This window comes from Tachypleus tridentatus, chromosome 8, assembly GCF_004210375.1.
Source record: "Tachypleus tridentatus isolate NWPU-2018 chromosome 8, ASM421037v1, whole genome shotgun sequence".
Taxonomy (NCBI): domain Eukaryota; kingdom Metazoa; phylum Arthropoda; class Merostomata; order Xiphosura; family Limulidae; genus Tachypleus; species Tachypleus tridentatus.
Window position 1 is genome coordinate 29309431 of NC_134832.1, and position 15426 is coordinate 29324856.

A 15426-nucleotide genomic window follows, 5' to 3' on the forward strand; every position below is an offset into this window, starting at 1 on the left:
CTTTTTTTACCAGGATATTTCCACTGAAAATCAATAGAAGTTATGTACCTACTTGCTAAAGGCAGGTAGATTTGGCTTTGAAATATGGTTTGTTTTTCTTTGCCTTTTTATGCTCTGTGACTGTTCATCTCGTGATCTAGGTTTCTCTTCGTTACTGTAACGTATGTTGCGTTATACGTTTATTTTAATATCTACTTTTGTTTCAGTATACTTTTTTATGATGCGACATATATTGTTGAATGTGTATTGCGCAAGTCCCGTCTGTTCTCTTTGTAGAAGATTTTCGAGAGCAAGAATCAACAATATGTGCTTTACGTGCTTTCGAACATTGTTCAACGTTCGAGAATTTCGCCTTAAGCTATATAAACCAACGTGTCAAGAGACAGTTATTATTGTTTGTCAACTACAATTACTATACTATAGGCCTCAGATGTTATAATTGTGATTAACGCTCATTAATTGTAAAACTACAGAATTTGACCAGGAACGTTTATAGATTTCGTATATCACATACCGTTCAACTTCAGTGAACTACTCCATACGTTATTATTTCTTTGCTGAAAAGTCAGATTGTAACCAGAAATGAGGCAAGTCAAGAAAACACAACGCTAACTCAGGCAATATCAACTTAGAATTAATTTGCTCGTCGTGGACCTGGCCCAGTGATAAAAGATTCAGCTCCACACCAAGTATAAGACTCAGTATAGTTTGTATGTTTGTAAAACTATTATATATAAACCAATATTTGTAATAACCGTTAATATCAATTGTATCATTATTTGTATATTATATTTGTGATAAAAAAGAAAACTGTGTCTATCGATCTTGCTCACAAATATCATAAATTTGATACATTTTTATATTCAAAATTAAATTATAAATTAAATTTTCCGGCTATTTGAAATCATAATACGTAATAGACGTAACATAATGAGCCATAGATTCGTCATAGATAAATTATAATACCTAACACATACCAAATTGTTTCTTCAAGCTTTTTATTAATGACTTGAAATTGAGGTGTTTAACATACACGTTTAAGGGTATTACGTTTGTTTGTTTGTTTTTGAATTTCGCACAAAGCTACTCGAGGGCTAACTGTGCTAGCCGTCCCTACTTTAGCAGTGTAAGAGGGAAGGCAGCTAGTCATCACCACCCACCGCCAATTCTTGGGCTACTCTTTTACCAACGAATAGTGGGATTGACCGTCACATTATAACGCCCCCACGGCTGAAAGGGCGAGCATGTTTGGCGTGACCGGGATGCGAACCCGCGACCCTCAGATTACGAGTCGCACGCCTTAACACGCTTGGCCATGCCGGGCCAAAGGGTATTACATTACAAGGCTTGCTCTTAGCGCCTGTTATGTAACTCGTAGTTCGCAGCATGTTACATCAATGCCTGTTCACGAGCCGTCTCGAGTACCAAAAATAACAATGAAAAACTCATAATCGATATCATCTGTCCTTCATCTGTTTGAAGTTTTCAAAATGGAATCGAAATTGAGGCGTGGGATCAAAGTTCTTCAAATTCAAACCTGAACATTAAATGGAAATTAGATAAAGGTGAGAATGGAAAAGGCAAAACAAAAACAAAATAAAGCAATTATTTACAAGCACGAATTTTTCTGTTGCAGAAAGAAGGAAAAAAGGGTTCAAACTCTGAATGCTGCAAACTAGATATCAAAGGAGGACGTAGTGATAAACTTATTTGATGTAGACTTAATACACATCTCTCGATGTGTTAGAATAAATACTACAAAAGCAATACATGTAAAAGGCATGGTTATTCTGAGCAAAAGTGCATAATAACTAGTTTATCTACTGTTGGAATCAAAGAGAGAGTCATAAAGTTACTGTGTTCTAATGTATAACACAGATGTTACTACCACAGAATCAATATTTATTTTTTGCTTTAAGCAAGGAACAAAAAGAGGGCAAAAGTGTGTACTTAGGTGCCACAGAAGTAAAAATAATAATCAAATTTAGCGTTTCAATAGTTGCATCCAATAATTTTGCTATCTATTATTGGAGTGTCATAATGTAATCTGTATAGTGTTACTCTCACAGTAAATTCTGTATGTTATGACCAGTTATTGTTAAACCATTTCAATAAATTAAGTAATCAAACACTCAGTGGATTACAAACCTTTAAGGCCCGGCATGGCCAGGTGGGTTAAGGCATTCGACTCGTAATCTGAGGGTCGCGGGTTCGAATCCCCGTCGCACCATACATGCTCGCCCTTTCAGCCGTGGGGCCGTTATGATGTGACGGTCAATCCCACTATTCGTTGGTAAAAGAGTATCCCAAGAGTTAGCAGTGGGTGGTGATAACTAGCTGTCTTCCCTCTAGTCTTACATTGCTAAATTAGGGAGGGCTAGCACAGAGAGCCCTCAAGTAGCTTTGTGTGAAATTAAAAAAACAAAACAAAAAACATACAAACCTTTAAGTGTTAGGGTTAAAAAGTTCCAATATAGTATTGGAAGATACAGTCAATAAACAACAAAAAGAAAGATGTGACATGGCCTAGTGTTTAAGGTGCTTGAATGACAATCTGTGTGTCATAGATTTTAATCCAAGCTCCAAATACGCTTGTCCTTTCAGTCATGGAAGATAGGTGGCAATTAAACTTATTTTTCACTGGTAAAAGAGTTGCCATCAAGAGTTGTCAGTGAGTGGTGTTAACTAGCTGCCTTTTCTCTAGTTGTTCACTTCTAAATTTGGAATAGCTAGCACAAAAAGCCTTCAAGTGCTTTATTTTACATTTAGAATTTGTAGAGTGCCAGTGAGTACAAAAACTAATACACTTCCAAATTCTGAATTAAGCTACATTTGATTCTTTACGAAACTAGTGCTTCACAACCAAACTATAGCTGCACCTTTTTTAGTTTTTGATTTATGAGAACTAACTTGCATTTTTCCTTTCATTTTCCATAGGAAAATAGCCTAATTCATCTCATCTAACTGTTCTTAGAATTTTTTGTATCATTTTGTTCATTATTTACAATTTGCTGATTTCAACATGTATTTGTTTAAAATTTATTGATTTTTATATCTATAGAAATACTTTGAACCATTGCCTTCACTGTTTAGGTATAAATAATGTAATCAAATTGTACATTATGACAGTGGCTCAGAAATGGAACTTTTATCATAAAACAAATTTTGATATTTCATATATGTACACATGCAGATCAAATTTATTAAAACCAGCAAATTAACATATGCAGGCTAAAAATTCAAACACTAACAAGTCACAAACACTTACATGTCAACAGCAAACCTTTTTACTGTCTGTTATATTTACGACTCTTCATATTGTATTGAACTGTACAACTACACATGAAACACCAGCTTTAATTTTGGCATACATTTTACTCTTCAGTACATTTTCGTCTAAATACAGATAGCACTTCCTATTACTTAATATAAAATGTTAAGATATGGCATTAATGACTTAGTTTTCAAACATTTCAGTATTTTATTATCTCTGGAAATTCCAGAATACCTTATCTAAGTATTTTGCAAGCTCTGGAATGTATTTAATACAAAATATATCCATTATGGTAAAAAAAAAAGTCAGTATTAAAATAAAGGTCAGTACACCTCACTTTTTTTTTAACTCTACTAAATTATGTCATCTCAGCAAACAACCAAAAATACCTCCAAGTAAATATTGATTAAATTTATATTCATTTCAGTACTGAAAAATGGACAGACTTTATAAAGAAATAGTGCTTACAAAAAAAGCTAACAATACATTCACTGGTATATCTAGTAAAATTGAATAGCATATCAAATTTTCAAAGACGATATGCACAAAACTGATGGCAGTGTAGCAAGTGTCTTTCATTATGCATATGAACTAGCAAATAATTTACTTTTTTTGAGTCTAGCCTATATTATCTCTAAGACAACTTAATCAGCACAAACACAACTATTTTTAATAGTCTCAGATATTCACCACTTGCAAAGATGCTTTATTCAGTTTATTCACCAACCAATATTTCAATATTTGATTTTTGTATCTATTATCTTTATGTTTACATTTTTGTATGCTTAATCTTCTTTAAAAACAAATCATGATTTTTCTTTCTCTGTTTTTGTTTATAATGGAAAAAATTGTAATTCATCAACATTTTCTTTTCAATTACTTAACTTTGCTCACTCAGGTCCTTATTATGTTTACTGATACATATAATTTAAAGTACCAATGCACACAACCATTTTTATATCTATACATTTTTGCACACTGACTATATAAATATACATCATTAGTAAATATTTCTTCATTTCTTCCTGAACATGTATACTTAAGAGTAAAAGAGAATTTACATGCAATCTTGGAGTGATTTAATAAACTTTTCCAATTAAAATCTCACACCTTCCAACATGTACAAATGCCAGTTATCTAGCAAAGAAAACCTCATCTTATATATTACTTACTCAATGTACAATCAGTAAACATGGCAGCAAATACAAGATGTGAAGACGATATTCATAATTTACCTAAACTGTTTACTTGAAAAATATCTTCATAATACCTCTGATTTCAGCATTATTATGTGAGGTGTAATGGAGCACAAACAAAAGAAATTCAAATTTGAGAAGCATTTTGGTACTCATATGTGTCTTAATTTGAAACAGGATAAAAATACCCACTCAATGAAAAATGTTAATCATCTTAAGTATAATTGCAACTAGTCTTAGTGTTAATATATGTATGGGATTAAATAAAACACTTAAGTGATAAGTTAGTGTTCTTTATACACAAGAAAAGTGTAATTTTAAACTTAACAGAGTACCAGAAATCCAAATAACACCAAACTCTAATAATGTGCCTTTATCTGTTTCAAAGTTTGTTACAAATGTTTTCATTAATTACCACCATAATGAGCTAAAATTTAATAAAGATAGCTAATAAATAATGCATTTAACATTACATCAACACCAGTGTGTCCAATAATTATTTTCTCAGTGTTAAAGTTTATATAAATAGTATGTAAAGAATGTTTTAGAATTGGTTAAACTAATGAAACTTCAAGACATACAGAGACAAATGATCTCACACTTGTATGTTATGGTACAACAACTAAAAAAATGATGTAAAAACATTATCATTCACTTACTTGCTTTTGTTTCAAACAGACCACTTTTATGCCTCATTTTCTTAATACTAATTCAAAAAAAGCATGCTAAGAGACAATAAAGATACAAAAGTTTAAAGAGTTAAATCATTAAACTTCAAGTTTCATTTGTGAACTGGATAAATATCAATAAATATCAGTGATCAATAAACTTCTCTCAGTTTAATATATAAATACATATATATTTATACAGGTAATTATAAATTACCATAATGTGGTCAAGATTTTGAGATTTTAAATGCCTCAGTTAGGTATCGTGAATGGTTTCATTAAATCTGACCTATCACTTCTTTTATGTTTATGCTAGTTAATGTTTCTTCACTCCTCTACAGTACATTAAAGCTCTGCGCAGAAAATTTGCAATAACATTATTTTATCTCTTTCTTTTCTTAAGATTATCCTATGTCCTGTTCTGACATATCTCATGTAATATATTGCATTTTTTTCCTAATCCTTTTTACAAGATAAATTTCACATTACCATTTCATTTGTAAAATCTGATGGGAAGTCAGATGCTCCATATCACATAAAATTATAGTTGGACAATTGAAAACTAACTACATAATAGGACTTTACAGTTCAGTTATCAATAAATTATACATCACATTTATATGAACATCACTGCCTACTTCTTCTACCTGATTATTTCTGATCTTTATCCTATTATAATTTTACACAGATTATTATGATTGAGAAAATCTTGCAACACTATGACTGGAGCAAAGTAATGACATACATTGTTTCTGAGAAGTGGGTTAAAAATACCTTTTTTATTGTATTTTATTTTTAATCAATGTACATCATATGACTCACAATGAAACTACACTTCTCACTTGAAAGTGTTATTAACTTTCACCATTTCAAAGCACTTGTAAACTATGAATTAAAACATAAAGATTCTAAAGCAGATGACTATAATTAAATTGTCGTTTTTTAAACTTATTTTCATGATAACTATTACAAGCTGCCTTTACAAGATATTTACCCATGACATTTTAAAACTAGAGGTGACTGAGCTAGAAATTTTCCAGGTTGAGCTAAGTATAAAAACATTTCCATTTCTATAAATAAAAATTACAACACAGATTGAATAGAAAGGAAATAATTATTACTATAGTCAATGGTAGAGTGATGCTTAGTTAAAAATTTAAAAATAAATAAATTAATCTCCTTTTGCATGTGTATAAAACAACTCTTTCAACATTTACAAACTATACTACAATGTGCTATAAACACTATGAAATGTTTGTATTTCCATAAATCATTCACTGGAGTTTCATTTGATTCCACCACAACTGACTTTGTTATTATCTGTCACTTCAAGAAAATGTATATACATAACAAAATAATTAAAACCAAAGATCTTCATTTAGTAGATTAGGCTTAGGTCACAATATTAAACTATGGTTGTGAAGCAATTATTTATTTACTTCTTCTCCTGTAAAAAAAAATTGCACATTGGTATTCACATATCAGATGCACTGCATTAAAAAGAAAACCTTACAGTTCTTAATCATAAGACATGTTCTTTTTTCGTTTTCTTCTTTGCTTTAATGAAGCATATCCATGCTTTCATGCTTGTTTGTATTGCCTGACTCCTGTATCAGTCTTTGCCACCATTTCTCAGTTTTGGTCATGGCTAGCTCAGCAGAGATTGTATATTTATGGCCCAATCATGAGCCAGACATTTTGGTTTCTTTAAAAAAAATAATATCATGCATGATAGCACCTGAAGCAGATGTAAAAACTGATGAGATGAATATCCTCAAGAAGAACAAGTAACACTATGTGCAGCTTTTTCAGCCAACAATGAGGTGCATGACATGGGGAGATAAAAAAGTTCATGTCATTCAAATGGTACCTAATCATCTGTCAGTGATGTCACAGTTAACAGTGGGCAGGAAAAAGCATGGATTTTCTGATTCAAAGAAAGAACCTACTTGAAATAAATCTAGGCAAACAATGAGAAATAAGAAAGTAAACTCAAGGTAAAACAAAAAGAAACAGATATGAAGACTATAAAACTTAGCACTTGAGTAACACACTTGTTAAAATAAACAAGGACTAAAGAGTAACTATTAAACATCATAGTCCAGAGTTAACTAAAATACTTTCAGGTGTTTAACTTTGTATGGGGATAAAGGGTTTCAGAAAGAAATGGGGGAAGATGAATTTTGCCCCTCTGCAGATAAACTATAGTTGGTTTATCATGAATTTTGAAGCATATTTCCATAAAAAAATTGTTGTAAAACATAAAACATTTTGTGGATTCTGACAAAAAATTATACCACTTTGCAATTTTCTTTCCAGTTTATGAAATTTACTGAAATAATTATAATTCTGAAAGAATAATGGAAAAAATAGGTAAATATAATATGAAGTGCTAATCATATAAGTACTTTACATAAACATTATCAAAATTCCTATTGTTCAGTAATTAGATACATGAACTTCAATAAAAATGTTCAGGGTCAACAGTGAGTGTGTTCTAAAAAAAATCAGATGTAACATCACTGGAAATAAATTTAACATGAAAATAAAGTAAAAAAAAAAGAGCATGAAATTAAATATATAGTAACATATATTTACTGGATTTGATATTTCTTCAATATAATTAAAATTATATTAGATGTATTCTATTTATTGTTTAGAAAAAACAAAACAAAAAACTTGTATCCCAGGGTTGCTATCCTGAACAAAAACAACTTTATATTTTATTTATAAATACATACATAGTTACACTTTATTTATTAATTGTCATCACTTAGAAACAGCATAAATGCTGTTGCTGACTTTAATGTGCATCTACACAATGGGCTATCCAAGTACTTTTTCCACCACAGGAAATCAAACCCCAGATTTTAGCACTGTAATTCCACACTCTTACCACTGACCAACTGGTGCTAAAGAATGAATAAACAGAATTATAAGTTTCATTACTTTATTAATGTATTATGCTTAATAGATACATTAGTTATTGCTCTAATATTTACTACATGGCTTGCTGTTTTATAAACAGTCTTTCCAATAACGTATCAAGAAAAAACAGGGTTAATTTTAGGGGCAAGTTAAATACTTGGTAGGGCAAAATTTAAAAAAAAGCATAGTATAGTAGGGGCATTTTGTTCAGATGGATGGTAAATATTCACTAACAAATGATATATTTACCTAAAAGTTCTGGTTTGTTCTTACATCTTTGATATCCATATCGAGATCTCTCAATATCAAGAAAACTTGCAGAAACCTCTTCAGTGAAACCTGGAGCCAGACTGTCACTCAAAAAGTTTCTACTATAAATGCTCAACTTGAAATTTGATGCTTTAACCTTTACCTTTTACAAAATAATGAGCACAGGTAAAATTAAAGGTTTTTGCCAAATACAGAAGAAATTATGGATGAAGAGACTTTAAAAAGATCCTAAATTAATTAGAAACTCAGATTTGAAGCACTTACACTTGTATCAATGATAGTTTCTGCATGACCAATTTTAGGTAATTAAATACTTGAATATCAGAAAATAATGATACGTGTATTTCTTATAAATTTTGCATTTGCTTGTAGTCTAACAATGATGTTTTGTCAATACACTAAATGAATCACTTTAAGAAGAAAAAAAAACTTAATCAGATACATGGGTGGTAACTCACATAGGTGTCTATGGAAAAAGAGGAGATAACAGGATAAATGTGAAAAAATATTTATGGTTCATAGTAAAAAAATATATATTTTTTATTAAAAAAAGATGTAAAGTGAAGGTATGAGTTTCCAGTCCCTTTCACCTAGTTACCAGAAAACTGAAATAGAACAATTTCCCTGACACACTATGTTCAAGAAATATGGTAAAACCAAAGAAATAATTCCACATTAACCTTAACCTAAACTAGACATACTATAACAATGACAACATATGTGTAGTTGGATGAAACATCCCAATCATCATTACAGCTAATCCTTTTCATTATAGGATAAGTTTTTTAAATAATTTATTTTAATATTTAAAAAAATAAAATTACATGTGATTAAAGACTAAACTAAGACTTTCACTTCTGTATGAAATTTTAAAACAAACAATCAGTTAATATGGTTACAGGTCACTTGCTCATAGAAACTTTCCAGTAAAGGAAGGTTTCATTAAGTTTATATGTCCAATAAAACCATCAACACAGGAATATTTTCTTTATATTTAAAATTCAATTCATGGCTAAAAATGTGCATACTGAGTCTATTATTGCAAAGATTTGGTAAAAATTGATGTAATGGAGAAAATATTTTGACCAAATGATATTAACCAGTTTATATTAACCTGTTCATATGGATAACTCATAATTCTTACTGCAAACTGTAAAGCACAAAAATTTGACACTTTTATGAATAGTGTGGCTTTAGTAAAATGATATGGAAAAGAAGAAACTATTTATAGGAAGGAAAAGTCTACTAATTTTTGTTTCATAATTTTATCTACAATTACAGCTAACATTTCTGAGAAGTACTTTACTCATTTTGTATATATGAAACATTTATAGGAATATACTGAAACTCAACAAACTCTTATTGTGTATTAAAAACTCATTTAAAATACAAATAATGACCAGTAAATTATCAGTAATAAAAAACAGGTCCAATACAATACAATTTTGTAAGTGGCTTAACCCAAACCAGACCAGTGAGCACCTGTCAGTAGTGAGTGTTCACCTGGATCTCAAATTTCCAAGTTTAAGGTGAAACTAAGAATTTTGACTGTTTTTCAGCAGTATTACACTTCAAAACATTTTAGAATTTAAACTGTATTATTTTATGACACTTACCTAGAATACTTCAGAAAATAAAATAAAACATGCATTTCTGTACAGCTATGAGAAATCTGACCTGTAAATTTTCTTCCCATCCTAAATCATAGGTTAATATTTACTAAGAAAGTTAACATTTTCTGAAACAAAAATGTATTTCCAATAATATCTACCTCCACTGACACAATAACTATTTCTCGATCTCCAGGGTTTCTACTCTTTGCCCATCTAAACACTTAGAACTCTTGATCCAATATTTTGTAACCCCACTCAAATGATTTAAGCAAATTCTAATTTGCAAATTTCTCAACTACCATCTTCAATGTACCCTCTGTCTAGATACTGTATATATATACCTCATCCTGATAGTCTAATTATTTCTTCAAGACATAAACTAGCTTTCAGTGGGGAAGTATGGCAGGAGAGTGTCAATGGAGATAAATTTTATTACAAATACATTTTCAGTTTAGTAAAATGTTAACTTCCAAAATGTACTTACCATCCACTGATACTATAACTAGAATCCCACAGTGAGAAGATAGAGGGGGCCAATGCAAGCATGATCCACATAGAATACATTTGTATAGAACAGGAGTATATCATGATAAAAACTGTACAAGAATTGGAGAATTACACTCCATCCAGAACAGGTATAATCTTCACCTAGAACCTGTTTCCTATATCGAAGGTGGAAGATGAAATAGAATACAGGTAATCATCAGTGTAAGCCAAAGTTATATAACTCAGGGTTGAACTTAAGGAGTTGTGGTAACCATACTCCATCTTCTCCTCTACCTCAAGAAGTCCAAAAGACAACATCCCAGGCCCAGAAGGACAGGATTGTGTATGTTATACTCAAGTAAAGGAACAGAACTCATCCAGTCTGGAATTATGAACACCCATACTCACTCCCCATCCAAGTGGCCAAGGAGTATTCCACTTGCCCCTTGAATTATAGAGAGGATGTGGAACCTGTGTTCAACCAAGGACTTAGGCTAGGACCACTACATGTTCAGAATTGTGACTTGGGGATCACTTTACAAGAAAAATATATTAAACCAAAACTGATCAAAAAGAAGGGCCATGCACTCCACAATCACATAGCAAGTCAGAACTGGCATTACAAATAGGTTCGCACAGGGGCTGGTGCCACACCTACTGACATCTGGAAAAAATATCCAGGGCTCTAGTAAGAAGTCCCCAACTTTCCTCACTTCTCCAAGAGTGGAGGAATACACTCAAATACTCTGGAAAAAAACTTCTGCAGGCTACCTAGTGACTGGAAACTAGGGATGGTTAGGAATCCCTAGTTCCACTAGTAATATCTAGAGTCTGGGGGTGGGGGTAAAAGGCACTGGGGAGTTCTGAGAAACAGTGTTCTTGAAACTGAGAAATAGTTGAACAAAGTTATCCCTATTTTTAAAAGCAAACTGATTCCAATTTATTCAACCTGAAAATAAGCAAGGATAGCTTTACTCATGATTGTCCACGAGTGATGGTCCATAATAACATACCATCTGGTAGGCACCTAGATGGTCTTATGAAATGCTCCATTTTGAAAGAGCCACTTGCAACTTCTATTAATTTTAGTGAAATTAGTTGCTAGTGTGGAATTGAGAAGAAAAAGCATATCTGCCTGGGCAACACTTGGCACAGAGTGAAATACAGTGAAAAATAAAAGGACCCTGCAATTAAAAGAGTATATGATTGAGGAAAATACATTGTGGTAAAAATAGTTACAGGGGATAGTTGCAAATCATTAGAAGAAAATACTTGTAAGTAGTAAGATAGGAAAGTATTAGGAGTAGTTCACATACCAGCCTGCAAAATGTCTTCCAGAGAACAATTCAATTGGGCAGCTAATGACATAGAGATATGACAAATCTGGTGAGATGTGACATGCAAAAGATTCCTGTCCTATAATGATAATCCATTATAGACCATGTGAATCAATTTAAAAAAACCACCTCGTGTGAGTAATAAGAGATAAATTACAAGAAACAGAAGGATTCCAATGAATGAACAATCGGTTATTAGTACCTTGAAATAAGATAATATGAGCCACATAACACTTGAAGTCCCTGACAGGACATAATAAACAATTGTGGTCAGAGAAGTCATAAAAATGACAAATGGCTGGCAAGTGGATTGGTGTGAAGGATTTTTCCCCTTCCCTGGCTGTCAATGTCTTGAAAAGAAAAGATCTATCAGGATAAGGCAGAACAAATGTGGAAAGATAAAGAGTCTAATGCATATGCATTGCACACAATTCCAATTACTAAAACCAATAACCCAGCAACAACAAAAAATACAATGTAAGAGAAAAATGAAACAGTGAGCACAAAGCTGAGAGTTCACTGCATGTAAAACAAATGTTTTGATAATTTGAAAAGGTAGTTTGAATCCATGAATACAAAAGGATTTTACTAGACCTGATAAAACTGGGAATTCAAAAACCTTCCAATATCTATAATACCCAAAAATAGTGACTAAGGATGCTTATATAAAGCCACTGCAGATGAAACAAGTCTCTTCTAAAATACCCAATTTAGAAAATGGGATATAATAGATAATTTTAGATGAAGAGAGCTTAACTTCTTTCAAATATACTGTTGACATTAAATATACCATTTCCTTTGATAAATGATCATAGTTGGCTTACAGAGAGATTTACTTAAGTACAGAGAAACCTTAGAAGTTAAAACCTTATGTCAGGCAAAGAACCACATAACTTCCAAGTATGAAAATTGAGTTTCCAAACATCTGGGTAGAGAATGTCTGATCAAGGTTCTCTCAACAAAGACTTCCACAGTGAAAAGGGTAGAGATGAACATTCCAGCAGATATTGAAGAAATGGAAACCACACTTGCTCACATCTCCATAAAGAGAGAGAACCATCCACACAGTAGGAGAAGAAAATAGAAGTAAAAGCTGATGGCTCTTTCCATAGCTTGAAGCCTGAGAGGGGTTGGTTGAACGAGGCAGTAAAGACCATACTACAATGGAATTAGTCTCAGATATAATTGTTAACAGTTAAAATGATACAAAAGTTCTAATTACATATGTTAAAAGTAGAGTACAGCATCAAAGATACTGATAAAAACATTGTTGAATTCATTACATAAATATTATTAAAATTAGCAAAAGTATGGAAAACATGTAATTATAACAACTAAAAGTGGACTTCGAAATAAAAATACAAGAAAATAATAAACATGATTTTTTGAAATAATAAAATAGTAGTCTATTAAGATAAAATAATAATCTAGAGAAACAAATTATGAGAAGGAAATGATTTTCACATCGGTAAAGTTGAAAAGGGAAATTTAACCAGGAGTAAAAGGTAAGGAAAACATATCTAAAGAAAAGGTCCACAGAGTGTTATTATTTAAAAGTAAATCTTATATTTATATTATAAGGGGATTTGGTGTTGAGTTGGAAGATAAGACAGTGTTCTTCCAATTTTGAATGAAATTACCATGTTTAAAACTGAAAGGTCAGTGGACCCCTTTCAAACAGACCTAAGTTTCTCCCAAAAATGATCATCCAGTCTGACGGCTGTTTCTCTAATATATAGTTTAAGATACCAGCTGGATGCAATAAATGAAATATTCTGACATACAAGTGTAATTTCCCCTAACATGGAATGTGCAACTAAGATCAGTTATAATGGTAGTGTCTGAAATTTATGGACAGGCATATTAGTTTTTTCTGGTACAACGATGAATTCCAACAACATGGGCACTTTTTTTCTATAGCACAAAGTAGTCTTTGATGTTTGGTTTATATTGATAACAAACTTAGGGAGGTGTAGTAAATATTCTGACAGTGGTGGAGTCAGTCCTCAGTCTAATTCCATTGTAATACTGTCTTTAATGTCAGATGAAGTGAATCTACTCAAAAGATCACACAAAATAAACATCTAAAACTTTTCATTTAGACGTGTCGATTTATTCTTTATTATCATTTATTCACGATTTTCTTCTCCCATCTTATAAAACAACACTCATTCAATAGTTATGTTATTGTAAGCTGAACAAAAATGTGTGAGAAGTAATTCAAGGTTTTATAGGATAGTAACAAGAAACTTTATAATAAAAAGTTAATAAAGTTAAATTCAAAGACAAAAGAAAGTATTCTTAATCTTAATTTCAAGAGAGTCATTTTTGGAATTTTCACATTGCAAAAAACGAGATAAAGTAAATCAAATTATACATTTTTAAGTAAAAACTAAATATTCTCTAGCAAATATATATATACATATTAAATTTATTGCAATTTGAACAAGCATTTCCACTCAGAGAAATAAAAAATGTAATGGGCACAAGTGACCCCATCCCAGTCTGGAAAGGGTTAGAAGCTACTGTAATTTACACATAAAAATGAAAAAAGATCTTTTGCAGATTGGTTTAATTAATTTACTAATAATCAAATGATCAAAACGCTAAAAAATCTATAAATTCAAGTTTTGTAATATTTCGTTTTATACTAATTTTTACTACAGCATGTGCAGACTGTATTATTACCAAACTTTCTGACAGAAAATGTAAAGCTCATATATGTTACACTCCTGGTTCTAGCAAAAAGATTTGGTACTTGTAATCTAATATTTGAGATTTCTTTATATAAAAAAAACTTTTAAAAGTACCTTAATAAACAGCACAACAAAGTGATGGCATCACAGCTGATGGCATTAAGACATCACACAAAGAACAGGCAGGAGAATTTCATTCATCACTTTTAATTACAAGCAGAAGTCCACTAAACAGCATGGAGAATGTTCAAGTTCCTATGCCAGCTTGTGCTAGAATATTAAAACTGGTTCTTGTCTTGTATCTAGAAGACCTATTAAAAAAAATAAAAAAACATTAAGTTAATAAATAGATTACCCAGCTGGATGAATATATTTCACTTCCAAACATAGTTCAGTATCTTCTGTATACATAACTGGCATAAAATAAGAATAAATAAGCAGGTGCTGTAGAAATAATCAAAGATAAAACATGAATAACACATTAATTTACAAAGGAATAATAGCATTTATGTTTGTTTGTTTGTTTTTGAATTTCGCACAAAGCTACACAAGAGCTATCTGCAATAGCCATCCCTAATTTAGCAGTGTAAGACTAGAGGAAAGGCAGCTAGTCATCACCACTCACACCAACTCTTGGGCTACTCTTTTACCAATGAATAGTGGGATTGACCATCACGTTATAATGCCCCCACGGCTGAAAGGGTTAGCATGTTTGATGCTACAGGGATTCGAAACTGCAACCTTCAGATTACGAGTCAAACACCTTAACCCACCTGGCCATGCCGGGCCTAGCATTTATGAAGTCTAAAATATTAGTTCTTAGTTTTGCAACAATATCCTATTTAAAAATAGTTGAAAATTGTTTTAGAGTTTAAACCAACATCAAACTACCACATTAGAGATGTTGTGATCCTCTTCTTTCACAGCTTTAGAGTGAAAAGATCTAATTTTGGACTTT

General features: G+C 31.5%; 1 protein-coding gene across 5 annotated transcripts in view; it reads right to left on the reverse strand.

Moving 5' to 3' along the window:
• Positions 1 to 3360: 3360 nt before the first annotated feature.
• LOC143222065 (uncharacterized protein KIAA0930 homolog) overlaps positions 3361 to 15426 on the reverse strand; it is a 50048-nt gene continuing 37982 nt past the window's right edge. For 2 of the 5 annotated variants that reach the window (XR_013011984.1, XR_013011981.1), the window contains 2 exons: positions 14583 to 14779; positions 3361 to 8050 (listed from right to left, as the gene is read on the reverse strand). Coding sequence is in view for 1 of the 5 variants with exons in the window: in XM_076447927.1 (XP_076304042.1) it covers positions 14739 to 14779 (41 nt within the window). In the remaining 4 variants the exon portion in view is untranslated. Of the gene's footprint in view, positions 14780 to 15426 lie in introns of all 5 variants that reach the window. The other 3 variants (XR_013011983.1, XR_013011982.1, XM_076447927.1) reach the window with 3 other exon arrangements.